Source organism: Oncorhynchus clarkii, chromosome 13, assembly GCF_045791955.1.
Source record: "Oncorhynchus clarkii lewisi isolate Uvic-CL-2024 chromosome 13, UVic_Ocla_1.0, whole genome shotgun sequence".
Taxonomy (NCBI): domain Eukaryota; kingdom Metazoa; phylum Chordata; class Actinopteri; order Salmoniformes; family Salmonidae; genus Oncorhynchus; species Oncorhynchus clarkii.
In genome coordinates this window covers 33801458-33828744 of record NC_092159.1, presented here as the reverse complement: position 1 = coordinate 33828744, position 27287 = coordinate 33801458, and the positions used below count along the sequence as shown (strand labels likewise).

General features: G+C 44.3%; 2 protein-coding genes across 2 annotated transcripts; both read right to left on the bottom strand.

The window, feature by feature from the left end:
- Positions 1-1741: 1741 nt before the first annotated feature.
- Positions 1742-6418, bottom strand: LOC139364568 (SUMO-conjugating enzyme UBC9-like). The gene is made up of 7 exons (XM_071101404.1): positions 6088-6418; positions 4366-4451; positions 4184-4267; positions 3871-3943; positions 3006-3115; positions 2691-2770; positions 1742-2492 (listed from the first exon to the last, which is right to left on the bottom strand). Exons 2-7 carry the CDS (start codon positions 4429-4431, stop codon positions 2429-2431), a joined length of 477 nt encoding a protein of 158 aa, XP_070957505.1. The 5' UTR covers positions 4432-4451; positions 6088-6418; the 3' UTR covers positions 1742-2428.
- A 12821-nt stretch (positions 6419-19239) lies between these two features.
- On the bottom strand, positions 19240-27287 carry LOC139364567 (uncharacterized). The gene is made up of 4 exons (XM_071101403.1): positions 27241-27287; positions 25307-25776; positions 24749-25147; positions 19240-24051 (listed from the first exon to the last, which is right to left on the bottom strand). The coding sequence occupies exons 2-4, from the start codon at positions 25751-25753 to the stop codon at positions 20113-20115; spliced, it is 4785 nt and encodes a 1594-aa protein (XP_070957504.1). The 5' UTR covers positions 25754-25776; positions 27241-27287; the 3' UTR covers positions 19240-20112.

Below are 27287 nucleotides of genomic sequence, written 5' to 3'. Positions count from 1 at the left end.
TAGTGGTAGTAATAGTTGCTGATATAGCAATAAGTGGCATTAGCAGCACCCACCAATGTCATCAGTCCTGCGGCCGTACCAACGCTGGGTGTCTGTAGGAGGGGCGGGCAAGGGGTGACCGATGTAGGAGTCTTTTATCAGGGACGTCCACACCGGAGAAGCTCCTGGGAAGAATAGAATAGAAAGATGGACAGGAGAAGAAAAGAACATGAGCATTAGACAGAGGAACCGTAATCCTTGACTGTATATGTGCTGATAATTAACTTTGCAACACTGACCTGGAAAGATGTTGGTGTGCAGACAGTGTCCCAGGCTGTGGTAGGAGCAATGGGGAGGGACAAAGGCTGACCCTTTGTCAGTATAGTGAGGCAGCACGAGAGGAGGAACCTCCGGGCATGCTAAAACTCTCACCTCCAACACACACACAGTTGCAAAAACATAATTGAGAGCTCTGTAGTGTGCATAGGTTATGGTGGAATAGCAAGTTTTGGGATATAAACTGAATTATACCATCCCTCTCCAACGCTACTGACCTGCGGCTTGTCTCCAACTGTTGTCTCCGGCTGGCCAGTGGAGGCCTTGACTAACAAACAAGAGGCGTCGAGGATTCTTGGTCATGTAAGCAGAGAACAGAACTAAAGAATGCACTGCCTGACCACAAGTATTCTTGATGTTGGTACAGTCCTGTAGGTTTCCCATGTCAACATTCACTGCCCAGTGTTCCATCAAAAGATGCAGCATTATAAGCTCCTTCATAATAAATCTATTGATGCACAAACATTTGGGCAACCATGAGCCATAACAAATCAACATATGCTAATGCTTAAATAGAGATAATACACTTTTCTCGGCGTATAGTAACTGTTTGACAGAGTATTGGCTTTCAATGGGACTATTAGGCACTGAAAAGGTTAGTGTGAACCCAACAGAGAATTATACTGTGCTGCCCTCCCGCGAATAAGATTACTTTTGCAGTTGACAAGTGCGTCTACTTTCAAATTCGCTCATTTACAGAACACTGGGACGCTGAAGGTCTAGGCCTATTTATTATTTTACACAAGTGTCCGCATTAGCGTTCAAATTTCATCTTATTTTTCAAATGTAATCTTACCCTCATTGGGATATAGCCTAAACCAAAACTAAAGCTGAACCAAACCGGAAAAATGTGACAACCTTATTTTCCTGACATGGATTCGTTGTGGCTGGGTCAGGTGGGCTACAATAACCATCGTTGGCACGTTTAATTATCACATGACAGGCGCATTGCATAGAATGTCTGTAAGTGAGAAATTATATTTTGGGAAAAGTACAGCCTAAATATACTTGCATCTCTGCTTCGATTTAGAGCCTCAGTCACTGTGTAGTTTTGCGATCCTGCGGCTAACCTTACATCAATAAATTCGATTTTTCTGAACCCCACGCATCGTCCAATCAGGGTGAAGAGTAACATGTTATCTGGATAATTTTCTAATTATCCTAGAAGGTAGTCCCGTGAAGGGGGCTCCGATACAGCGTAGAGCGCATTACCTGACATTTGAACTCCATACTCAAGAGCTAAAGGTCACGCAGTTATCCAATATAACACCACCACAGGAAAATAAAGTGTAAACCATAATCCCCCATAAAAGGTCAAATAAAGCCTCCCCTACTAAATACTCATACCCTGTACATTTACCACACAGACAATAACAAATTCAACTATCAGAAAATAAAGTAAAAGGAACAAGGGACACCTTTAGTATTTTCCATTCAATTAACTTTATTTCACAATTCTTACATTATGTGTTTATTACTTTTAATACCACAGACAAATATCAACTTGCTAAAACAATAGAAAAGAACATAAGATCCATATGGACCTACATATTTATATTATATACATACACTCAAGTCTTTGGAGGTAAACCTCTTCAGCTCTCTATGCAGCACACTCTCAGCGCTGACATCCATCTTATTAAAGGGGCATCCCAATAAAAATCTACAATTAAAATCAATGTGACCAGACATACAGAAAAATAAGGCTCACTTAACTTACGGGGGTAATTTATTTAAGTACAGATTCAGTTACAAAATGATGTATCAGACACTGCAATTTGAAATTATTTGTTATTAAACCTTATGAATATTTGATAAGACTAAATATAAGGCAAAGTAGCTTCCTGATTTATAGATCACAAATCCAAATGGAATCTTACTAAATTATAAGAAAGTGTTTTAGAAGTGAAAATGGCAACAACAAAAATTGTGGACAAATGATTTTTTTGTTTTGTTTTAAAATGGCTCTCATGTAGACTACATGACACTTTTCTCATTTAAAGAAGAACATATCAAATTGTAGATTGATCATTGGATTGGTCCTCTAAGTGCTGCTTGCTGTTCAGTACCCAGGTGTTGTATCAGGCTTCTCAGGCAGATGTTCAGCTGAGCTTTATGTGGGGGCAAACTTCTTGGCCTGCGCCCTCACCCTCTTCTCATAGTCCATTCTGTTCTGACTAAAAGAGACAACAGAGGGGGATTAGTCCATTATGAAATTTAGTATCACCCAACAAGGCTATTATTTTCGGTTTAACGAAGTGAGATTGTGTATGTGTGAAGTGTCTTAAAGCACACTAAGAGCCCCTTTACCTGTATCAATTATACAGTAGAACATTCAAAAATATAAAAACAACTATCTCTCAACTGAAACTCACCAGTAAATTGTGTAGGCTTCTGCTTGTGCTGGGTCTTGGATGTTGGGTTCATTGAGAAGCTCTTGGATACCCAACAGGATCTGTGAACACAAAACAGATGAAGTCAGCTTTTAGAATGGATTGAAATACAAAACAATGCAGATCAGAAGACAATCACTCGACCAGAGAGTACCATGCTTTGATCCACATAAAAAAATACAGTAATTTGATACCCGTTGAGCCAATGTCGTGCATTACTCAAACCGGTGAAAGCACTGATGCCTCTCCCATTCTTTGTGTGTGTGTGTGTGTGTGTGTGTGTGTGTGTGTGTGTGCCTGTTTTATGGTGATGGCTGGCCTCCAGTCCTTCTCCTCCTCCAGGATGGAAAGACACACCGTGCCAGATGGGTAGACATTGGGGTGGAAAATAGGTGGCTCAAACTTGCCTGAGAGGATATAGAAGAGATGATTAAAAAGCATTTCTGTCGACTTCCTTACCATCGATATCAAAAATGACTAGGAACAAAACACTGCACATCAGGGGTGTTAAAATCTCAAAATTAAATTGTGATTGTTAAAGAAAAAATACGTAATTGTTTTGTTTTCACAAAATTAAAATCAAAGTGCAGCAATCACAAAATTACCAATTATAGGTCCTGATCGTCCTCATATAGGAGATTAAAGAAATATTATAGAAATACCTAATGCAACAATGCTGTAACAATTTACGCTACTTTATTAACTGGAGCTGTAATCAATGACTATATATACAGTATGAGAGTAGCAGCTCAAGCAGGCAGAGGCATGGGGCCATGCGGTGTGAGTGAGTGATGAAGGGAACAGGAAAGGGGGAGAGAGCAACCAAGTCGACTCGCGCTGGTAAACTAACTTATTGCTAGTTATTGCTCATCTCATCTGATTACATAGTACCCGTCTTGAGCTAATGTTAGCTTGGCTAATTGAGACTACATAACTGTGCTTTCTCCTCTTCAACTTAAGAAGCAGCCTACCTGTTGGCTCTTGGTGATGTAGCCTGTCCTTCTCATTTAACTTAAGTTCTGTCATTTTAATTGCATCTTACTTGATTAGCCTAGATATCTCCTAATAACTTGCCACACGGAGGCTCTAGCTCTTACTATAGCCTAATGCCGGTTTGATGACTTGTGAATGGTCGATAACAACAAGCTGCAGGTTTACTCACATTTTGGCGGCGAGGAAGGATAATCATCCTTGAACAGCATTCGGAGTTTGTATTGGCCTCCCTCCCACAGCGTCTAGAGAATTGAAGAACATAGTTATTACATCCATTAATTGTTCCAGCACACGAGGGTGTGCCTACACACTATAAAAAATAATTTTAAATGAGAACACATCAGTTTGTATTTGTACTTGTGTTGGCCATTTTTTATGTACTATAAGAAACACTATGATATCTGTTTACTCATTCTGACAGACTGGTAGTGGTTGTTGGGTCATGTTAGAGTAAAAACTACAGAAAGAAAAAGTTGACATACCCCCTTCTTCCCCGGAATGGCACATTCCCAGTTCATGAGGTTCATAGTGCCATCAGGATTTTTGGTAGGCACAGCGACAAAACCCTGAGAGAGAGGGAGGGAATAAGGTTTGAGGAACAAGCTTGCCTTCTGCAATTCATCAGAACAAGTTTATTTTCACTGTTTGTATGGTAGCTCCTCACAAATGGGTGGTCTTTCCTCCATGCTTTGCGCTCCTGTGACAGTCTGCTAAGAGCGATACCAGACATGTCTACTCATTAACACAGTCCTGTGGGAAGACATAAAAACACTCAATTAACATGGCTAGATAGCAAAACCACGAGAGAACAAGGATGTGTAGATAACTACCATTTTTATTAGAAATGTCCACGATATACTATAGTTGGATTGAGGGTTGGGGAATAACTGATAACATGTAATCAGTTACATGTAAAATGATTACAAAAAAAAAACTTGCTGTAATCAGCTACATTACAAGCCAAAAATATTGTAATCAGATTACAGATACCTTGAAAAACTAGATGGATTACTTTTAAATTCAGAAAGGATGTTTGCGAAAAAATATATTACAACTCCTTTGTTTTCTTAATGACATTCAAGTCAGTTCAAGTTTGTTCAACCTGAACGAGTCAGAGACCACTATGATGACACACCAAATGTGTTTGATGGATCCTTTGTCTTCTTCTCATGCCTCTTAAGGGGAGCGTAAATCCAAAAGAAACAAAGTAATCAGATTACATTACTGAGTCTGGGTAATCCAAAAGTTACATTACTGATTGTAATTTGGGACAGGAAACTAGTGCCCTGCCCAGCAGGTAGCCTAGTGGTTAAGAGCCTTGGAACAGTAACCAAAAGGTCGCTGGTTCTAATCCCTGAGCCGTGCTGCCCTTGAGCAAGGCACTTAACACCATTTGCCTGTGTAAATCGCTCTGGATAAGAGCATCTGAAAATGACAAAAATCTAAGTGTAAAATGTTGACTTGCCATATTACTCATGAAAAATTCTTATGACATGAAGTTAACTTGAAAGCTAATTAACCTCTTCACTAGCTAGCTATAAAGATTTCCCCTCATTAATTGTGGATAGCAATGATGTGGATATTGCATTGGTCATATACCACGAACCCCCGAGGTGCCTTATTGCTATTATAAACTGGTTACCAACGTAATTAGACCACTAAATAGTAATTTGTCATACCTATGGTATACAGTCTGATACATCACGTCTTTCAGCCAATCAACATTTAGGGCTTGAACCACCCAGTTTATAACTACATTTATATAATGGCATTGTTGAATACTCGTTTCTGATTGGCTTGAATGGTATTCTAGAGCGTGCGATATTTCCCTAAATTGCATGGTAGAATTAAATGGCTATTTGAGCTACTTTTTGAAAGCAAAAGTCAAATTGAAAACATTATTGGCATTGTGGAATTCGATATTCATATTAGCAAGCTTCAAATCTGTGATTACCATGGCAACTACTGTAGCTATGTAGTAGACTTGTTATGTACTTCAGTGGTGTTGAACACATTTCTAGCAGCTAATGCTAATGTGTTAATTTATAGCCATGGTATAAAAAGGGTTTCAACTAGGTGCTCTATGTGTTTTCTGTAAAATAATGCAACTCCGTGGAAGGTTACTTCCACTCCGCAACACACATTCCACGTTGTTCATTATTTTCCATAGTACACATAACGTTAGCCCCTAGTGATTATCCCTTACATATGGCTCTGGTTATTGATATTGCCAGTAACAAGCTGGCTAGCTACCCAGCTAGCAGTCTAATTAGCAACAAACCATCAAACTAGCCAACCAACATACATGCACCCACCCACCTGTAAGCCTAGTTAGATAATATATTAAAGTTCGTTTACAGGTCATTGGTTACTAGTAGTTGCTTACCTTATAATTCAATTGATACTGGCTAGATGGAGTTCGCTTGTTGGTGTTTGTCAAAGCTAACGTTAGCTAGCTAAAAACAATGAGCTGGGTCGCCAATTTTTTTTACTATCAAAACTAGCTAAAGCTGCTTAGTAATGACGATACTTTCGTGCTAGTAATTCGACCAAGTTAGTTCCCCTGACATAAATAAACTGATTGAGAGATTTCCTTATCTGTTACCGCATATGTGAATACCTGAACGATAGCATTCAGCTAGTTAGCTCGCTAAAGTCAAGAAAGAGGACCTAAATTTGTTTATCTCGACATATCCTACAGGCACTTCGCAGGTCACCTTTCATGGTCTTTCTTTTCGGCCATCTTTGGTGTGGCGTCGTGTTGGCTTCATCTGGTGTCCGACTATTTTTTGGAGATATATTATATATCGAAGCTTTTTATCAATTAAAGATCACTTTGAGTCAAAATGCAAGCCGAGATCTACAGCGCAGATTTTAAAAAAACTAAAAAACAACAACATTACTTTAACGTAAGCCAATGTAACGTTAACCAATTAAAAACAGTTATGTAGCAATGACATTTGTGCAGTAGGCTATATTTTATTTTTTATTTTATTTCACCTTTATTTAACCAGGTAGGCAAGTTACAATTGTGACCTGGCCAAGATAAAGCAAAGCAGTTCGACACATGCAACAACAATGAGTTGCACATGGAGTAAAACAAACATACAGTCAACAATACAGTAGAAAAATAAGTCTATATAGGATGTGAGCAAATGAGGTGAGATAAGGGAGGTAAAGGCAAAAAAAGGGCCATGGTGGCGAAGTAAATACAATATAGCAAGTAAAACACTGGAATGGTAGATTTGCAGTGGAATAATGTGCAAAAGTAGAAATAAAATTAATGGGGTGCAAAGGTGCAAAATAAAGGACCCAGGTGGGTGCTACAGGTGGGTGCTGCTATGGTGACCAGCGTGCTGAGATAAGGGGGGACTTTACCTAGCAGGGTCTTGTAGATGACCTGGAGCCAGTGGGTTTGGCGACGAGTATGAAGCGAGGGCCAGCCAACGAGAGCGTACAGGTCGCAGTGGTGGGTAGTATATGGGGCTTCGGTGACAAAACGGATGGCACTGTAATAGACTGCATCCAATTTATTGAGTAGGGTATTGGAGGCTATTTTGTAAATTACATCACCGAAGTCGAGGATCGGTAGGATGGTCAGTTTTACGAGGGTATGTTTGGCAGCATGAGTGAAGAATGCTTTGTTGCGAAATAGGAAGCCAATTCTAGATTTAACTTTGGATTGGAGATGTTTGATATGAGGCTGGAAGGAGAGTTTACAGTCTAACAAGACACCTAGGTATTTGTAGTTGTCCACATATTCTATGTCAGAACCATCCAGAGTAGTGATGCTGGATGGGCGGGCAGGTGCAGGCAGCGATCAGTTGAAGAGCATGCATTTAGTTTTACTTGTATTCAAGAGCAGTTGGAGGCCAGAGGAGAGTTGTATGGCATTGAAGCTCGTCTGGAGGGTTGTTAACACAGTGTCCAAAGAAGGGCCAGAAGTATACAGAATGGTGTCGTCTGCATAGAGGTGGATCAGAGACTCACCAGCAGCAAGAGCGACATCATTGATGTATACAGAGACGAAAGTCGGCCCAAGAATTGAACCCTGTGGCACCCCCATAGAGACTGCCAGAGGCAGTGCCTAATACATTATCACTGCGTATTGACTATGCTTGAATTGCCCTGTCAATGTTGTTCTTATCAGACCATTTAAACATTTGATATTTTTTTAAGTATGATCACACTGGTAATTCATAATTTGTTGTATTACATGTGAGGCACTAAGTGCCTAAGTGAGCATAACAATTGGCTTTTTTTCTGGACTGATGGCCTGCAAGAAGGGAGCAACGGTCTGCTGAGAAAAGGCGACATTCTTCAGCTGATGGCGAAACACAAGTCACATTATTTTTGCCTCATTCACCAATTAATTTTGTTACTCCGATGACCAGAGAAAGTTAAATATTCCTAGATATTAAAAAAGACACCTCATAGGACACATCACTGCACTCTATACTCTTCTGTAAACTGGTAATCTCTGTATACCCGTCGCAAGATCCACTGGTTGATGCTTATTTATAAAACCCTCTTAGGCCTCACTCCCTCCTGTCTGATCTCTCCTGCAGCCTTCATCCTCCACATACAACACCCGTTTTGCCAGTCACATTCTGTTAAAGGTCTCCAAAGCATACACATCCCTGGGGCACTTATCTTTTTAGTTCGCTGCAGCTAGCGACTCGAACGAGCTGCAACAAAGACTCAAACTGGACAGTTTAATCTCAATCTCTTCATTCAAAGACTCAATCATGGACACTCTTACTGACAGTTGTAGCTGCTTTGCATGATGTGTTGTTGTCTCTATCTTCTTGCCCTTTGTGCTGTTGTCTGTGCTTAATAATGTTTGTACCCTGTTTTGTGCTGCTACCATGTGCTGCTGGAAGGCCGCCATTGTAAGTAAGAACTTGTTCTTAACTGACTTGCCTAGTTAAATGGAAATAATGTCCATTGCTTGTGTTTCTTGGCCCAATCAAGTGTCTTCTTCTTATTGTTTCCTTTAGTAGTGATTTCTTTGCAGCGATTCGACCATGAAGGCCTGATTAACGCAGTCTCCTCTGAACAGTTGATGTTGAGATGTGTCTGTTACTTGAACACTGTGAATAATTTATTTGGGCTGCAATTTCTGAGGCTGGTAACTCTAATTAACTTATCCTCTATGGTAGAGGTAACTCTGGGTCTTCCTTTCTTGTGGTGGCCCTCATTAGAGCCAGTTTCATCACAGTGCTTGATGGTTTTTGCGACTGCACTTTAAGAAACTTGACTGACCTTCATGTCTTAAAGTAATGATGGACTGTCATTTCTCTTTGCTTATTTGAGCTGTTCTTGCCATAATATGGACTTGGTCTTTTACCAAATAGGGCTATCTTCTGTATACCACCCTTACCTTGTCACAACACAACTGATTGGCACAAACGCATTAAGGAAAAGAATGCTACAAATGAACCTTTAATAAGGCACACCTGTTAATTGAAATGCATTCCAGGTGGCTACCTCATGAAGGTGGTTGACAGAATGCCAATAGTGTGCAAAGCTGTCATCAAGGCAATAGGTGGCTACTTGAAAGAATATAAAATATATTTTGATTTGTTTAACACTTTTTTGGTTACTACAAGAGTCTATGTGTTATTTCATAGTTTTAATGTCTTCACTATTATTCTACAATGTAGAAAATAAAGGGCAGAATGTAGATAATTAGAATGGCAAAATGTACTCCAAGTAGTAACCCTTCCGGAAGACCAGTCAATCTGTGGGTTGTGTAGCTTTAACCATGAGACGCTCAGAACCAGAGGTGGGTGAGAACAGTCGATTATATGGAAACGGATCTTTTCCTGGTGATTAGCAGGAACATTTCCCTCCAAAACACGGAAGAGTAGCTTTCCATTGAGAGCGTTGGCTTATAGAGGTGAATCGAGCAAAACAGTGTCCAAGCCCAACTGCTTAACAACCCCTCGGTCCAGAAAACTCTCGTCGGCGGCTGAATCGACGAGAGCAGACAGAGGAAAAGCCTGGCTCTGCCAGACAAGGTTGGCCTCAAGCAGGGGTCTGGGAGATGATGGGCAGGCGATTTGGCTCATCCCCCACTACTGCTGAGCCCTCGCTTTTACTGGACACAGGGTACAAGTGGAGATCAGTTGACCAACCTGGCCACAATACAGACAGCTCCTAGTACTGATACGCCACTGCCTCTCCTCTGGAGATAGACGGGTCCGGCCGAGCTGCATGGGTTCATGCCACTATAGCTTTGACCAATTCCCCCTAGGTTGTAAAGCTAGGGTTAATAAGAATTAGGCAAAGACTCAGATTCTGCAAATGGTTCATTGTAGTTTATTCATGTATTCAGTAAGTGTGTTCCGGAATGCTTCCTGAAGGGCCTCGTCATTCCAGCCGCTCTCTGCGGCGAGGGTGCGGAACTCACATGTCATCTCAGCCACACTCTGAGAACCTTGACGAATGGACAGAAGTCGTTTAGCAGCATCCTTTCCACAGACCTTCCTTAGCTCATCTGTGAATCCACTGTAGGAGAAGCAGATAGATGACTGTCTCTCCAGGAGAGCACTGCTCCCTGAAGGCAGCCAATCAAAACAAATTTAGGGTTAGGGCTGTTTAGGGCTGTTGCTCAAACACTAGTGAACATTGTACAAGAAAGGCTCTGCAAACCCCAAGATTGCCATCATAGCACTCAGGAGTCGGAACAAAAGGCTCCCGGGAGGAGAAGAGGAACTGGAGACAGGTTGTGAATTCTGAACAGAGATTCGGACCTGTAGGTCAGACAGGCTCTGTGAAAATTCCTTGATGTTCTCCAGCAGGGTTTTCAGGGCTTGGTCATGTGGATCAAGAAGAGTGCCTTGCCCCACAAGAATTCGGCGAAGAGTAGTAGAGTCTGCTGGGTTCATTTCTTGGCCAGGTCGTACTGTTACGCAGAGCGAAAACAGGGGAACCCAAAAGCGTACTCAGATGCGGAAGCAGGAATGAATGAACCAAAATGTTTATTGTACACAGAGAGATGTGGAGTGCAGAACCGGGGTAGCTCAGATGAGTTACATAAAAACCAGAAGTGTAGACTGAGGTTGGAGTTGACTGAGTTGAACAGGGTAAACAGGTCCTGAGGGGAATCCAAGGCAGTGGTGGTGAGTGAAGTCCAGAACAAGGTGGTTGGGTGGTGAGACGTAGTACAGGATCCAGAGACAGAGCGGTAATGAGCAGATATTACGATCTGGCAGAGTGGAAGTGGCAGGAATGAGTTTATGTAGAGGTCTTGATTTATGGGACGATTTGCAGCTGGTTGGGATCTGCCCTTACTCCAGCACATCTGTCTCTAACCACACAATCACACCAAGAGAGAAAGAGAGTACAGGGGGGGAATTGCAGGTTAAGATGCCACAGATGAACACCAGAAGGCGTAGTGGGAGCAGATGTGACAGTAACATGCTGATTGGTCGACTGTTTGAACCATTAAAGGGTGCACTGCTATTCTTGGGTAGTGGAATGACCTTTACTCCCTCCGTGTCTGAGGGCACACATCGTTTTCTAGGCTTAAAATGAAGATGTGGCAAACAGGAGTCACAATGTATTCCACTACCAACCTCAGCAATTTACCATCCACGTTGTCGGTAACAGGTGGTTTTGTCTTTATTTATAGATAGCAAAAAAAAATGTAACCTCTTCCACACCCACTTTGTGGACCTCAAAACTACAGTGCTTTTATTTCATTATTTGGGCCATTATGCATGAATATGAAGGCTCATCATTTGCTGTTTGCATGTCATACCTCAGTTTGCTAATCTTGTCAACAAAGAAGTTATTAAAGTGGTTGGAAATATCAAAGGGTTTTGTTATGAACAAGTCATCCGCCTCAATGAAGGATGGAGCCGAGTTTATTTTTTGCCTAGAATTTAATTTGAAGTACTCCAGAGCTTTTAACTATAATTCTTTAGATAATTTATCTTTTTTCCATAGCATAGTTTTTTTCTTCTTTTTGTTTAGTTTAGTTAAGTGATTTCTCAATTTACTGTATGTTTGCCAGTCTGCTGACTTATTTTCTATTCCCTTTGCCTCGTCCCTCTCAGCCATACAGTTTTTCAATGTATCATCTATCCATGAGGATTTGGCAGTTCTAACAGTCAGTTTCTTGATGGGTGCATGCCTATCAGTAACTGGAAGAAGCAGTTTCATAAATGCTTTCAAGTGCAGCGTCCAAATGTTCCTCATTGCACAAATTAGACCAACAAATATTATTCACATCTTTGACATAGGAATCATTGTGAAACCTCTTGCATGAATGATGATACACAATTTTAGGTCCAGTCTTTGGAACTTTGGTCATAGAAGTAGTGCAGATCAATCAGCGGGGAGTACAGTAACAACAAATAACCAAACTCCAGGGTGTTAGTAAAAATCAGTTTGTTCTTATTGATACCCTATTACCAGTGGTGTAAAGTACTTAAGTAAAAATACTTTAAAGTACTACTTAAGTAGTTTTTTTAGGTATCAGTACTTTACTTTACTATTTGTATTTTGGACCATTTTTACTTTTACTCCACTACATTCCTAAAGAAAATAATGTACTTTTTACTCCATACATTTTCCCTGACACCCAAAGTACTTGTTACATTTTCTATGCTTAGCAGGACAGGAAAATGGTCCAATTCACTCACTTATCAAGAGAACATCACTGGTCAAATCAAATCAAATGTTATTTGTCACATGTGCCGAGTACAACCTTACAGTGAAATATTTACTTACAAGCCCTCTTTGGACAAGCCCTTAACCAACAATGCAGTTTTAAGAAAAATCACTGTTAAGTAAAAAATAGATAAGTAATAAATAAAAGTAACAAGTAATTAAAGAGCAGCAGTAAAATAACAATAGCGTGGCTATATACAAAGGGTACCGGTACAGAGTCAATGTGCGGGGGCACCAGTTAGTCGAGGTAATTGAGGTAATATGTACTTGAAGGTAGAGTTAAAGTGACTGTGTAGCAGCAGTGTAAAAGGGGGGCAATGCAATAGTCTGGGTAGCCATTTAATTAGCTGTTCAGGAGTCTTATGGCTTGGGGGTAGAAGCTGTCAACAAGCCTCGTGGACCTAGACTTGGCACTCCGGTACTGCTTGCCGTGCGGCAGCAGAGAGAACAGTCTATGACTGGGGTGGCTGGAGTCGTCGACAATTTTTAGGGTCTTCCTCTGACATCGCCTGGTATGTGGTCCTGGATGGCAGGAAGCTTGGCCCGAGTGATGTACTGGGCCGTTCGCACTACCCTCTGTTGTGCATTGCGGTCAGAGGCCGAGCAGTTGCCATATCAGGTAGTGATGCAACCAGTCAGGATGCTCTCGATGGTGCAGATGTAGAACCTTTTGAGGATCTGAAGACCCATGCCAAATCTGTTCCGTCTCCTGAGGGAGAATAGGCTTTGTTGTGCCCTCTTCACAACTGTATTGGTGTGCTTGGACCATGATAGTTTGTTGGTGATGTGGACACCAAGGAACTTAAAGCTCTCAACCTGCTCCACTACAGCTCCATCGATGAGAATGTGGGCATGATCGATCCTCCTTTTCCTGTAGTCCACAATCATCTCCTTTGTCTTGATCACGTTGAGGGAGAGGTTGTTGTCCTGGCACCACATGGCCAGGTCTCTGACCTCCTCCCTATAAGCTGTCTCATCGTTGTCGTTGATCATCGGCAAACTTAATGATGGTGTTGGAGTCGTGCCTGGCCATGCAGTCATGAGTGAACAGGGAGTACAGGAGGGTACTGAGCACGTCTGCATGTCAGCCCTGCTGCCTCTGATCTGGAGGACTCACTAAATATATTACTTTACACAAAGGCTTTGTTTGTAAATTATGTCTGTGTGTTGTAGTGTGCCCCTGGCAATCTGTAAAAAATCTGACTGATGTGCTTATTATAAGCTATTTGAAGAAAAAAAAAACGTTTACTTTTGATACTTACTTAATTAATATTTTTCTGGGTGTCTTTCGCTTTTACTTGAGTCCTTTTCTGTTAAGGTATCTTACTTTTACTCAAGTATGATAATTGGGTACCTTTTCCACCACTACCTACTACAACTCTGGTTCAATTGTACAGTATGTAGTTAGACCAGGAATGTGTTGGATATGTGCCATTGAGCATGATCATGCCATCATCCGATGTACCCATGTGAGAGATAGATACACTGTGTCCTGTTCTCTCTGTGTGTTTCCTTGTGCCCATCCTGCCTCGGTCAAAGTCTGCAGAGAGGCGATGTTGTGCTGCCTGCCCTGTGAGAGATGGTTTCAGCTGTGGGAACGTGTGCTTTGTCATGGGGCTCTGATTACATTCTCAATGTCTGGCTTTTGCGTTGCTCATCGACTAGATAATTGAAATAAATGACAAACCTGATCCCTGGCCTGCCTCTATTTGTTCAATTCTAGGCTATTTGATCAACTTCTGCTTATTTGACAACTTGAGGAATTTTAGTGATTTGCTGATTTCCGAGGCCTTTACCTCGACTAACCCTTTGATTAGCAATTACCTTAAATGTTATCTCAGTGTGTCACGCCCTGACCATAGTTTACTTTGTATTTTCTATGTTTTGATTGGTCAGGGTGTGATCTGAGTGGGCATTCTATGTTTCATGTCTTGTTTGTCTATTTCTATGTTCAGCCTGATATGGTTCTCAGTCAGAGGCAGGTGTTCGTCATTGTCTCTGATTGGGAACCATATTTAGGTAGCCTGGGTTTCACTGTGTGTTTGTGGGTGATTGTTCCTGTCTATGTGTTTTCACCAGATAGGCTGTTTAGGTTTTCGTTACGTTCATTACGTTCTTTATTTTGTAGTACTTGTATTGATTCGTGTTTTACATTTGTTCATTAAAACATGGATTGCAATAGACACGCCGCATTTTGGTCCGACTCTCCTTCTCACGAAGAAAACCGTTACAGAATCACCCACCACCAACGGACCAAGCAGCGTGTCAACAGGCAGCAACAGCAGCGTAAAGAGGAATGGACATGGGAGGACGTTTTGGATGGCAAGGGCTGTTACACTTGGGAGGAGATACTGGCTGGAAGAGATCGCCTCCCATGGGAACAGGTGGAGGCACTTAGGAGAGCTGAGGCAGCCGGAGAGAGGAGCCGGCGATATGAGGGAACACGGCTGGCAAGGAAGCCCGAGAGGCAGCCCCAAAAATTTCTTGGGGGGGGGCTAACAGGGAGTATGGCTACGCCAGGTAGGAGACCTGCGCAAACTCCCTGTGCTTACCGGGGGGCTAGAGAGACCGGACAGGCACCGTGTTATGCAGTGGTGCGCACGGTGTCTCCAGTGCGGGTGCATAGCCCGGTGCGGTATATTCCAGCTCCGCGTGTCTGCCGGGCTAGATTGAGCGTCGAGCCTAATGCCATGAAGCCGGCTCTACGCAGCTGGTCCCCAGTGCGTCTCCTTGGGCCGGCTTACATGGCACCAGCCTTGCGCTCGGTGTCTCCGGTTCGCCTACATAGCCCAGTGCGGGCTATTCCACCTCTCCGCACTGGCAGGGCGACCGTGAGCATTCAACCAGGTAAGGTTGGGCAGGCTCGGTGCTCAAGAGCTCCAGTGCGCCTGCACGGTCCGGTTTTTCCAGTACCACCTCCACACCCCAGCCCTCCGGTAGCAGCTCCCCGCACCAGGCTTCCTGTGCGTGTCCTTGGCCCAGTACCACCAGTGCCAGCACCACGCATCAGGCCTACAGTGCGCCTCGCCTGTCCAGCGCTGTCGGAGCCCTCCTCCTCTCCAGCGCTGTCGGAGTCTCCCGCCTGTTTAGCGCTGTTAGAGCCTTCCTTCTCTACAGCGCTGCCGGAGTCTCCCGCCTGTTCAGAACTGCCAGTTAGCATAGAGCTGCCAGTTAGCATAGAGCTGCCAGTTAGCATAGAGCTGCCAGTTAGCATAGAGCTGCCAGTTAGCAAGGAGCTGCCAGTCTGCAAGGAGCTGCCAGTCTGCAAGGAGCTGCCAGTCTGCAAGGAGCTGCCAGTCTGCAAGGAGCTGCCAGTCTGCATAGAGCTGCCAGTCTGCATGGAGCTGCCAGTCTGCAAGGAGCCGCCAGAGCTGCCTGTCTGCAGGATGCCGCCAAAGCTGCCAGTCTGCAGGGAGCCGCCAGAGCTGCCAGTCTGCAAGGAGCCGCCAGAGCTGCCAGTTAGCATGGAGCAGCCAGGGCCGCCAGTCAGCATGGAGCAGCCAGGGCCGCCAGTCAGCATGGAGCAGCCAGGGCCGCCAGTCAGCATGGAGCAGCCAGGGCCGCCAGTCAGCATGGAGCAGCCAGGGCCGCCAGTCAGCATGGAGCAGCCAGTCAGCATGGAGCAGCCAGTCAGCATGGAGCAGCCAGAGCAGCCAGTCAGCATGGAGCAGCCAGAGCTGCCAGTCAGCATGGAGCAGCCAGTCAGCATGGAGCAGCCAGAGCAGCCAGTCAGCATGGAGCAGCCAGTCAGCATGGAGCAGCCAGAGCTACCAGTCATCATGGAGCAGCCAGTCAGCATGGAGCAGCCAGAGCTGCTAGTCGTCCAGACTCTTCCAGATCTGCTAGTCGTCCAGACTCTTCCAGATCTGCCAGTCGTCCAGACTCTTCCAGATCTGCCAGTCGTCCAGACTCTTCCAGATCTGCCAGTCGTCCAGACTCTTCCAGATCTGCCAGTCGTCCAGACTCTTCCAGATCTGCCAGTCGACCAGACTCTTCCAGATCTGCCAGTCGACCAGACTCTTCCAGATCTGCCAGTCGACCAGACTCTTCCAGATCTGCCAGTCGTCCAGACTCTTCCAGATCTGCCAGTCGTCCAGACTCTTCCAGATCTGCCAGTCGTCCAGACTCTTCCAGATCTGCCAGTCGACCAGACTCTTCCAGATCTGCCAGTCGACCAGACTCTTCCAGATCCGCCAGTCGACCAGATTCTCCCAGATCCGCCAGTCGACCAGATTCTCCCAGATCCGCCAGTCGACCAGATTCTCCCAGATCCGCCAGTCGACCAGATTCTCCCAGATCCGCCAGTCGACCAGATTCTCCCAGATCCGCCAGTCGACCAGATTCTCCCAGATCCGCCAGTCGACCAGATTCTCCCAGATCCGCCAGTCGACCAGATTCTCCCAGATCCGCCAGTCGACCAGATTCTCCCAGATCCGCCAGTCGACCAGATTCTCCCAGATCCGCCAGTCGACCAGATTCTCCCAGATCCGCCAGTCGACCAGATTCTCCCAGATCCGCTAGTCGACCAGGATCTGCTGAAACCGCCAGCCAGCCAGGTTCTGGTAGTTTCTACTACCTGCCTGGGCTTCCTCTCAGTGCTGAGCTTCTTCTCAGTGCTGAGCTTCCTCTCAGTGCTGAGCTACCCATCTGTCCCGAGTTACCTCTGTCCCGAGCTGTCCCTCTGTCCCATGTTATCATTGTGGTGGGTAACCTATTTAGGGACGTTTAGGAGGGGGATTAAAACTGTCATGGAGTGGGGTCCACGTCCAGCGCCAGAGCCGCCACCGCGGACAGATGCCCACCCAGACCCTCCCCTATAGGTTCAGGTTTTGCGGCCGGAGTCCGCACCTTGGGGGGGGGGGTACTGTCACGCCCTGACCATAGTTTACTTTGTATTTTCTATGTTTTGATTGGTCAGGGTGTGATCTGAGTGGGCATTCTATGTTTCATGTCTTGTTTGTCTATTTCTATGTTCAGCCTGATATGGTTCTCAGTCAGAGGCAGGTGTTCGTCATTGTCTCTGATTGGGAACCATATTTAGGTAGCCTGGGTTTCACTGTGTGTTTGTGGGTGATTGTTCCTGTCTATGTGTTTTCACCAGATAGGCTGTTTAGGTTTTCGTTACGTTCATTACGTTCTTTATTTTGTAGTACTTGTATTGATTCGTGTTTTACATTTGTTCATTAAAACATGGATTGCAATAGACACGCCGCATTTTGGTCCGACTCTCCTTCTCACGAAGAAAACCGTTACACAGTGTTTAAGTTCATTAAGTCTACAAACCTGCACACAGTCTTTCAAAAGTGCAAGACTACTCTCTCTGTGTTTCTCGGGTGTCACGAGAAACTTCTGTGTTGTTGTGAAGTTGTTGCTTCGCTTGTGATCTTGTGGATTTTTAGGCAAAAGTATTTTGCCTCAAAGTGTAAGGTTCTGCATTCATTTTCTTAGTCAACCTTGTGTTCTGTTTTGTTGTGTTCTGGAACGTAGCCCTGTTTCTTTGTGTTTTTGAACATAACCCTGTCTTTCATTTTTGTTCATTTCACCTGTGTTAGTTGCTCACCTTGTCTCATAAGCTCCTTATTTAGTTCAGTTCATTGTTTTTTGTGCCTTTGTGAGGTATTGTTCATTTTGACTCTACTAAGCCTTTTCCTAGCTTGTTTGGGGGGAACCAGTTATAGCCTTCAGTCCTAGTTTTGATTCACCTGCCTGTTTGTCTAAATGTGTATGACCGTTGCCTGCCTGTGACCACAATTCCTGCCTTCTGCAATGGCGAAATAAACACCTGCCGCGCTCTGCGTGTGAATCTACACCTTTTTTCCCCTGAGTATTCATTCCACAGAGCGACTCTTGGTGACGGAAGAGATTTAGGAGTGTGTTGTTTTGGGAGATCCGCTTGTTACAAACCATTTCTACTGCTGTTTTTCTATTTAGGCCCTACTCAAAGCGTTCCAGGAGTAAGAATAAGGCAAAAAAATATGACCCAGCAACAATGTCATTTGAATGTTAAAAATACCACAAAGTACAAGATATTGACATTGTTTGATGGCTGACGAAGACAGTGTTTATTAACGCCTTGGTAAGAGAGGAAACCATTGAAAGGATCATACATATAAAACAAACAACAATTCACCTCATAATAATCAATATTTGAAAATTCACACAAGTATGGTATTCTCAAGTGTTTTTATAATCATACGCAAAACCTCAATTTTCTTAAATAGGGCAGAGAAGTGTCCACCTTGACCGATGTGTTATGTTAACAAATATCTTCTCTCACTTGTTTAGACAATTGACATGCCTGTGAACAGTTATTTTGTGTGAATTGAACCAAGTTATTTCTCATTTAACCAGATAATTTGTAACATGGATAGAGAATGATTAAGGGTTTTACATAGAAGGATTTACAGACAGATACTTTAAAGAATTACAGACAGACCGATGTTTCTACATGTAACAAAATCTTGCTTTAGAAAAAAAATGTTATTTGGTACAATTGGCTTGTCTATACAGTACCAGTCAAAAGTTTGGACACACCTACTCGTTAAAGGGTGTTTATTTTTACTATTTTCTACATCGTAGAATAATGTTGATGATAATGTAATAACCAAAAAAGTGTTAAACAAATCAAAATATATTTTGATTTCAAAGTAGCCACCTTTTGCCTTGAAGACAGCTTTGCACACTTTTGGCATTCTCTCAACCAGCTTCACCTGGAATGCTTTACTAAACATTCTTGAAGGAGTTCCCACATGTGCTGAGCACTTGTTGGCTGCTTTTCCTTCCCTCTGCAGTCCAACTGATCCCAAACCATTGTTGAGGCCAGGTCATCTGATGCAGCATTCCATCACTCTCCTTCTTGGTCAAATAGCTCTTACACAGCCTGGAGGTGTGTTGGGTCATTGTCCTGTTGAAAAACAAATGATCGTCCCACTAAGCGCAAACCAGATGGCATGGTGTATCGCTGCATAATGCTGTGATAGCCATGCTGGTTAAGTGTGCCTTGAATTCTAAATACATCACAGACAGTGTTACCAGCAAAGCACCACCACACCTCATCTATGCTTCATGGTGGGAACCACACATGCAGAGATCATCCGTTCACCAACTATGTGTCTCACAATTGATGTGAGTGATTGGAACCAAAAATCTCAAATTTGGACTCAGAACAAGGACAAATTTCCACCGGTCTAATGTCCATTGCTCGTGTTTCTTGGCCCAAGCAAGTCTCTTCTTCTTATTGGTGTCCTTTAAAATATATTTCAAGGCAAAGGGTGGCTAATTTGAAGAATCTCAAATATAAATTATATTTGGATTTGTTTAACACTTTTGGTTACTACAAGATTCCATATGTGTTATTTCATAGTTTAAATGTCTTCACTATTATTCTACAATGTCGAAAGTAGTAAAAATAAAGAAAAACCATTGAATGAGTAGGTGTGTCCAAACTTTTGACTGGTACTGTATATGAAAATATACAAAGGTATATGATAGGATATACCTCCTATTTGTTGCCCTTCCTCATCTACACAATCAGCACATTTTCAACACACAATCACTGCTCTCTCATAACTGCAACTCATCTCTTGTTCCTAGTGTTATAGTATACTTTCAGAGTTTTATAGATATGTTGTCTCGCTTTCTATGCATCCCTTAGGACGTTCAATGGAAGAGCTGACAGTTAGGGGAACTTTTTCATCAGTCTTTGAGTAACTAATGGGTTAGGGATATTTCAAGGCATGTATTTCCTGGCCTTCAAACGGGGTATAATATGTATGTCTCTGATGTCATTATGCTGAAGCAGCCAACACAAATAGCGCTCTGTGCCCATGCCCCACCCACTGGTGAGTAGAGGAATGACCTGCCGCATGTTGATGTACCACTTGTAGGATTCCTCTGGGACAGCGTGATGTCTGAGGGCTTCTTGCACCATCTCGGGGTTGGAGTGACGCTCCCCAAGACCCAGAGTCTCTCCCAATCCCAAGAGGAGGTCCGATGCTTTTGCCTTGCGTCTGCCCGAGCCCTCCACATATGCTTGATAGAAAGCCACTCCCAGGTGGTCCATCTCTGTCAGCCAAACAGCGCCTCCGTACTTCTCAATCAAAACCTTTTCTCCTTTGCGGGTTAACTTCCTGCCAAACTGGGGCTGGTCGTCCTGTACCCACTCCAAGCAGTCTGGGGAGGGCATCATAGGGATGGCCTTGTCCAGAGTGACTCTTGGGAGAGCGGCTCCTCCTTCCAACTTCTCCAGTAAGTCCTGGACATGTGAAAGGGTTCCAGCAGAGTTCAGGATGATGTTAGAGTGTTTTTTCAGCATTGCATTGGTGAGATGAGCCAAGTATCCCTCAGCTATGTGCATGGCAGTATCCATGTCACCCAGGAGCTCACACTCAACATGGTAGAACTGGTTAAGATGCGTGGCATCTGGATCTTCTCCCCGAAAACTTGCCGATATATAGTATGCCCCCGACAAGTTCTCTTGGAATCGCAAGAAATACTCCAGCACAAATTGCATGGAGTCAGCCAAGTACACATCCTGCCCCAGCAAGTTGACGTAAACGGGCTCGGAGTCTGATCCCAGGCCCATCGGAGAGGAGATTGTGTCAGTGGTGAGAGGAGTCAGGGCGTACGCGTACTGACAGGTGTTGTTGAAGTACTCCACTGTGCTGTGGAAGAGGGTATTTTGAATTTGAAAGAGATTGCGGTACCACTGGCTCTTGATGGCTAACATGGAGTGGCTCTGTGGGTCCTCCCAGGAAAGAGGAGGCCTGCAAAGTGTGATTTTGGTGTGGATTTCTTTTAGAGATTCAGGGCTAGCGGGAGGGCCATCGGCAGATGAGACATACCCGGGGTAGCTTTGGAAGTACTCTGGGAACACCTCAGCAGGCTTGTCACCACGTGGAGGAACCAGAGGTATCAGCTTGACATGGGCATAATCAATCTCAAAGCCCTCAAAGATGAGTGCAACACCTCGAGCATGCATTCCTTCCTCCAGCAGCCCAGCTACTTTACGAGTGGCCAGGATCAGTGATGTGTAATCAGTCTCTTCCAGACAGAAAATGTTGCTTGGCAGTGGTTTACGTGGCACTAGAACTGTGAGTCCAGGTGTATTAGGGTAGGGGGTGAGGAAAGCCACATGATCACTGTCCTCCCACACCCTCCACTGTTGCTCCTCGCCACGGACGATACGGCAGAACAGTCCATTGTGGGAGGGATTTCCTAAGAAGTCATAACACAATGGTGCGTTAGGCGTTGGCAGCTTGTCCCGAATCTTGGCCTGAACCCGGTCCAGATCTGCGTCTTCCCAGCGTGGGCCACTCTTTGAGCTGCAGTAACCTGGGTCACAGGGCTGAAAGTCCTCCTCCCCGGTCAGATGGGGGCACCAGTTGGTTTCCAGGCCATGAAGTGGTAGCACTCGGATATGGGCCGGGGTCTCGGGACGTGGGTTAAATACTAGGGCGCAACGCTGTACCCCCAGTCGTTCGCATAGCAGGTTTGAAACAGCCTGTGCTCCTTGCAACAGTTCTAAGAAGTCTGGTACAGCCAACTGAAAGATGCTGCTCGGTCCACTCAGAGTCTTTTGGGTAAGGATGGTGGCACCTGGTGTCCAAGGGTTTGAGTGTAGGTGAGCAACTAGTTTGTCAGTCTCCCAGATCACATTGGAATAACTCTTCATGGGTCTTAGGACTTCGACACGTGCAATGCCACCAACCATGGATGCTACAAACAACACCCCAGCATTGGTTTCAACAACAGCATCGCCTTTGGCGTCTACAGCAATGATTCCAGCACAGCTGCCCTTCAAGTTCTCAGACATGACTTCTCGACATGCTGCCCTAAGGCTGTAGCCTTTATGATGGTAGAGACTGGCTACTTTTTGAGCAACTGTGTGCCTTAGAAACACATCTCCATCACCAGAGCAGGTTACTGCAAGCTTGTCATCAGCAAATATACCTGCTCCCACTACTGCTGTGTCCCCAACTCGACCCTTCCATTTTCCCACCAACCCACCAGTGGACGTTGCAGCAGCTAACCTACACCACCGATCCAAAGCAACAGCTCCCACTGTCTGTGGATGGTTGTTCTTGGAGGCATAGCCAGCACTGAGTTTTGCTATCAGCTCTCTGCGACGGATATCAGTTTGGAAGTATTCCGCCCTCATAGGCTTCTCACTCTCTTCTAAGCCTTGCAAAAACTCTTCTGCACCTTCCCCTACTAAGAGTGAGTGTGCACTCTTCTCCATGACCTGTCTTGCTGCTTTCACTGGGTTCTTCACACTCTGCACACAAGCCACCGACCCAGAGTTCATCCCATTTCCATCTACTATGGTCGCCTCCATCTCATTTTTCCCATCTTTGTTGAAAACCGATCCCTTCCCGGCGTTGAACAGAAAGCAGTCCTCAAGAGCTTGCACACTCCGCTGCACTGCGTCAAGACTACTGCCTCCTTGTTGTAGCACTTGTGCTCCGAGGGTCAGGGCTGTCTGCAGAGCAAATTCAATGACCTCTACCACCTTTGTATTTAGCATCATCTCCTCCCCAGCTCCACCATGGATCACCAGAGTAAAGTCTGGACTCATGTTGGAGGCAGAGTCAGAGGGAAGTGTTGACTTGGACATTGTCTTGCCTTGTTTTTGGCCTGCTGGACTAATACTTTTGTGAATTTCCCCTTGGGTGGATCCATTCCTTCTTCCTACTTGTCCTTCTTGCAGCAGACACTCCATTGCTCCCATTTGCCCGGCTACGGCATATCTGACAGCGAGAAGCATCACCAGCTTCAGATTTACTTTCAGGCTATCTTGAAGCTTCTCCAACACTGTGGCAAAGGTGCCTTTCCCATTGAGCACCATACGGACCCGGTCTCTCCTCCCCAGGTAGGTTACAGCCAGTTGGTCTTTAGCGTACACATTCCCTACAGCAAGCTCCACTCCCTCCATCAAATCCTTGCCAGTAAGATAAACGGAGGGGCACCCAAAGAGGTCAAGAAACTTCTTGAGAGGATTGTCTGGAGACATGGACCAGCGTAGGGCTGCGAGGTGAGGGCCCACACCATGTCCACTTTTAGTGGCTTTGATCAGGTTCTTGTGCTCCAGGAAAGCCACATGGAACAGACGGAGCAGTTCGTTCGTGTATCGAGGATTGTTATCTGGTCCGATGCAGGATTCCAAAGCACTAATGAGCTGGCAGGATTGCATGGTGAGGGAGTATGTCGGATCGCAGCGGCCGTGCTTGTAGTGACGCATATGGGTAGGGGTTACAAGAATGTGGCTGGCAGCAGATTCCCCAAGAGTCTGCCTTAGGGAGAGCTGCAAGGAAAAGTTGATCCAGGCATCGTACAGGCCCCTGTGACCCCGGATGGTAGCAAAGACATCTGGGTAAGAGGGAACCTCAAACGTGATTATGGGATGAATTGCTTTAGGGGAGGACTTTGGGGGGTCTGTTTTAGTTATACCCTTTAGTGGGAATGCTAGGGGTCTTGGGGAGGAGGAATCAGCCTTGTTAAGATAGGCTGACCCATTGCTTTCTGTGTTGGCCTGGACTAGGTCCACATTAAGAGACTCAGAGAGATACCACACAGTCTCAGCCACTAGCCCAGCCACCATTCCATCCAGTGCACTGTGCTCGAACACCATCCCTGCTGTGCTGTCTTTGAATACCACCAGGTTCACCACCTGTAGAAAAAGTATAGAAAAATAGTTTTTATTTTACTTGTGATGTTTGCTTGTGATGTTGAGCTAAAGAGGAACCAATGTTTTCAAGTCTTGTGTCAGTGAGTTAATAAACTGAAGTTTGTTGGGTGCAATTATGTATGGCTGATGTGCAGTAAAGATCCACTTACAATTTGATTCAATATAGAAAAATTGATTTAACTCCATTATCTAGCGTATATTTTTGTCAACACATAAAATCATGTTCCAGGTTTTAAATGAGATGCATAATTTAAGACCATATCCTCATCCGGTAACCCGATGAATCCAGTTGATTCACTACAACACCACTGTACTGTACTGTATTGTATGGACAGACGCTGGGAGACAAGAAGCAAGTGCAGGGAGCGAATACTTAATGAATAAACAGACAGGAAACAAAACACGAACAGCGTCTGGACAAGGCACACATAACAACATTAATACTGACTCTGGAAAGAAACAGAGGAAATTATAGATATAGGGGAGGTAATTAATAATGTGATGGAGTCCAGGTGAGTCCGATGAAGCGCAGATGCGCGTAATAATGGTGACAGGTGTGCGTACTGATGAGCAGCCTGGCGGCCTCGAGCACCAGAGAGGGGGAGCGGAAACAGACGTGACACTGTATTGTAGTAGTTATCATCCACAATTACAGTACCACAAACATCCCATACTGTACCTTGTCATAGTATCTCAGACAGGGCCCATCTCCCCCTCCCAGTCTGACAGCGTTGAGGGTGTCTGCCAGATCAGCTGGTGGATTGCAGTCTTCCAGGGAGAGAGCCACCACAGCACTCTCCATCAACCCCAGTGAGGCGGCCGCTTCCCCACCTGCTCTAAGGATCTCCTCCCTCACTGCACTCCAGGCTTGCCGCTGCAGGGCAGAGAGGCCGCAGATGGCAGAGGGCTCATTGTTCTTGGTAGCTCTATGTTGGCTCATCACATGAGCCACTTGGCTGTAGATGTCAGGGAACGGTAAAGGGGACATAGGACCACCTGGGCTGAGACGCTGCAGTATGTTGACTGAAAATACCTCTCCAGCACAGATTACGATGGCATGGAGGCAGTCTGGGTATACCTGTAATACAAACAGCACATTAAGAAGTAGGAGATAATCACATTAGATGAAAATAAGACAAGGGAGTATGATGAACTGTTATCATTATCATCAGAGATGGTGTATGAAAACACAAAACAACATTGAGTCAAAGTACTCTATTTTTTCCCCAAAACTTACTTTAATCTCATCTTGGGTCTTCCCAGGAATGCGGCTGGCAGCAAACACCTCTGATTGCTGTGTGCGCTCAGTTTGCCCCTCTCCCTCTACCAGCGAAGGCTCACTATACATCTTGGCCACAGCCCAGAGCAGAGCGGCAGCCCTCTCAAATTGGGCACATTCCTTCTTGGCTCTGGAGGGGGACAGGACAGCGGGGATGGCTGTCGAGGTGGGCAGTGGGTCGGTGCATGAGAGCAGCCGGCTCTTGAATTGCTCTGTCACCCAGTTCTCTCGGCCAGAGGCGGCAGCCGCCAAGCAGTTTTGGGCCTCCTGCAGGACCTCCCTCTGTTGGCTAAGGGTGTTTTTGAATTGAGGGTAGAGCTCGGGGCTCAGGGTGAGCTGGAGCACACGGCTTGCCTCTTGTAAGGTGACATCTAGCTCTGGAATAGGGTAATCGAGAAGTGCCATCCTGTCCTGTTGATAGGGGGAACCTAATGCAATGAGAGAGCGAGGATGCACAATCAATTGAGTTACTGTAAAGACACTCAGGAAATTTGCCCCAATATTCCCTCTCAACCATAGTATGCAAAAACGTGACATATTAACCTGTATGAGTGGTAAAGGCTGTATTTCAATCATTCATATTATCTAGGAGAAGAGCTCATGAGATACACAGAGGACTCTTTATGGATTCATTTGGCTGAGGGGAAGATACATTGTGACTTCTCCTTTATCACACTGTGTGTGAGAGAGGCTGCTCTACATTACCCTCATCCCTTAATAATAAGAGTAGCATAGTGTGTGTATTGCCAGTTGTCATGGGAATATGTCTCATGCTGCATGACCCTTTTGGGGTAATTAGATTCATGCTGATTCGCCTAGTCAGTCTCTCTTTACAATGCTGCCTGTTTTTCATTCTTCTAAGGCCGATTCAAGTTCAGCTATGCCTCTGACCTTGTGATTACCAGGAAGTTCCTAATTATTATAACTAAATTAAGTTACAATCGATAGGTTTCATGTAATACCACCTTCATAAACGGTATAGGTAATATATACGTTCCGAAATTAACTTTAGGATTAAACTGTAGGATTTAAGTACCATATTGTAATATTTACCATAAAAATAAACTAATAACACAGTTGTGTCACTTTTGTCAAAATTGAGTTTCATTAAAACCAGTTATGAGCAAACTAAACCAGCTTATTAGATGTCAAAATCATGTCACAGAATACATGTTTGTTTATTTTGAATTTTCTCTCTTGTACTTTGGAAATTAAATTGTTTACAATTCACTTTTGAATGTAATAGCAGCTCTCTTCAAGAGAAGAGCTCTCGACAATCTCAGGGCAACACAACCGCAACACAACCAAAATATACTGGGTTACAATGTGTAAGTTCCTCAAATGTGATTGTGACAACCATTGCTATTATATTTTGCATGCCTAAAATACATGTAAAATAACAACACAGCTATTATATTAAAAACATTTTCCCTCTGCCTAAGGCAACTTTTTGTCATCAAAGTTGCTAAGACCAATTACAATGATTTAGACTATAAATAGGAGAGTAAATCATTTAAGTTGACATACTTTATCAGGGGTATGTCCTGAAGTCCATACATCTCTCAACAGTATTAGCAAGGAGGCTGCCCTCTACTAAATAATGTATCATACCACTATGACTCATTCAAGCGTGACTAACATTAAAACATGCATTTCAAGATAGACCAGCATACACATCTGGCTCAGCTTCGTAAGTGAAAAATAATGCAAATTGTAGGTACACAAAATACCACTATGATCAACAACACAAGCATTCACAGATACATGGCTCTTATATTACACTCTGTAATTAGGCTACACATAAGTAGATAAAGTTGTGTTATTCCTACAGCCATTGTTTGTATGTATATAAGCTCATAAAATGTCATTTATAAAAGTAGAAACTAGTTTACCTCAATACCGAATACACTTCAAGATATGCACGCTCCGTAAGATGCAG

Bases quoted from the DNA above. Each gene is read 5' to 3' on its own strand.
- LOC139364567 (XM_071101403.1), bottom strand. From the start codon at position 25,753: ATGGCACTTCTCGATTACCCTATTCCAGAGCTAGATGTCACCTTACAA. The intron at 25,148-25,306 runs GTAAGTTTTGGG...TTTGTATTACAG, and splicing joins AGACCCAAGATGAGATTAAA to GTATACCCAGACTGCCTCCA. The intron at 24,052-24,748 runs GTACAGTATGGG...CTTTTTCTACAG, and splicing joins GTCTGAGATACTATGACAAG to GTGGTGAACCTGGTGGTATT.
- LOC139364568 (XM_071101404.1), bottom strand. From the start codon at position 4,431: ATGTCTGGTATCGCTCTTAGCAGACTGTCACAGGAGCGCAAAGCATGG. The intron at 3,116-3,870 runs GTGAGTAAACCT...ATATCCTCTCAG, and splicing joins TCCTTCCTCGCCGCCAAAAT to GCAAGTTTGAGCCACCTATT. The intron at 2,771-3,005 runs GCACACACACAC...TTGTGTTCACAG, and splicing joins CAGCCATCACCATAAAACAG to ATCCTGTTGGGTATCCAAGA.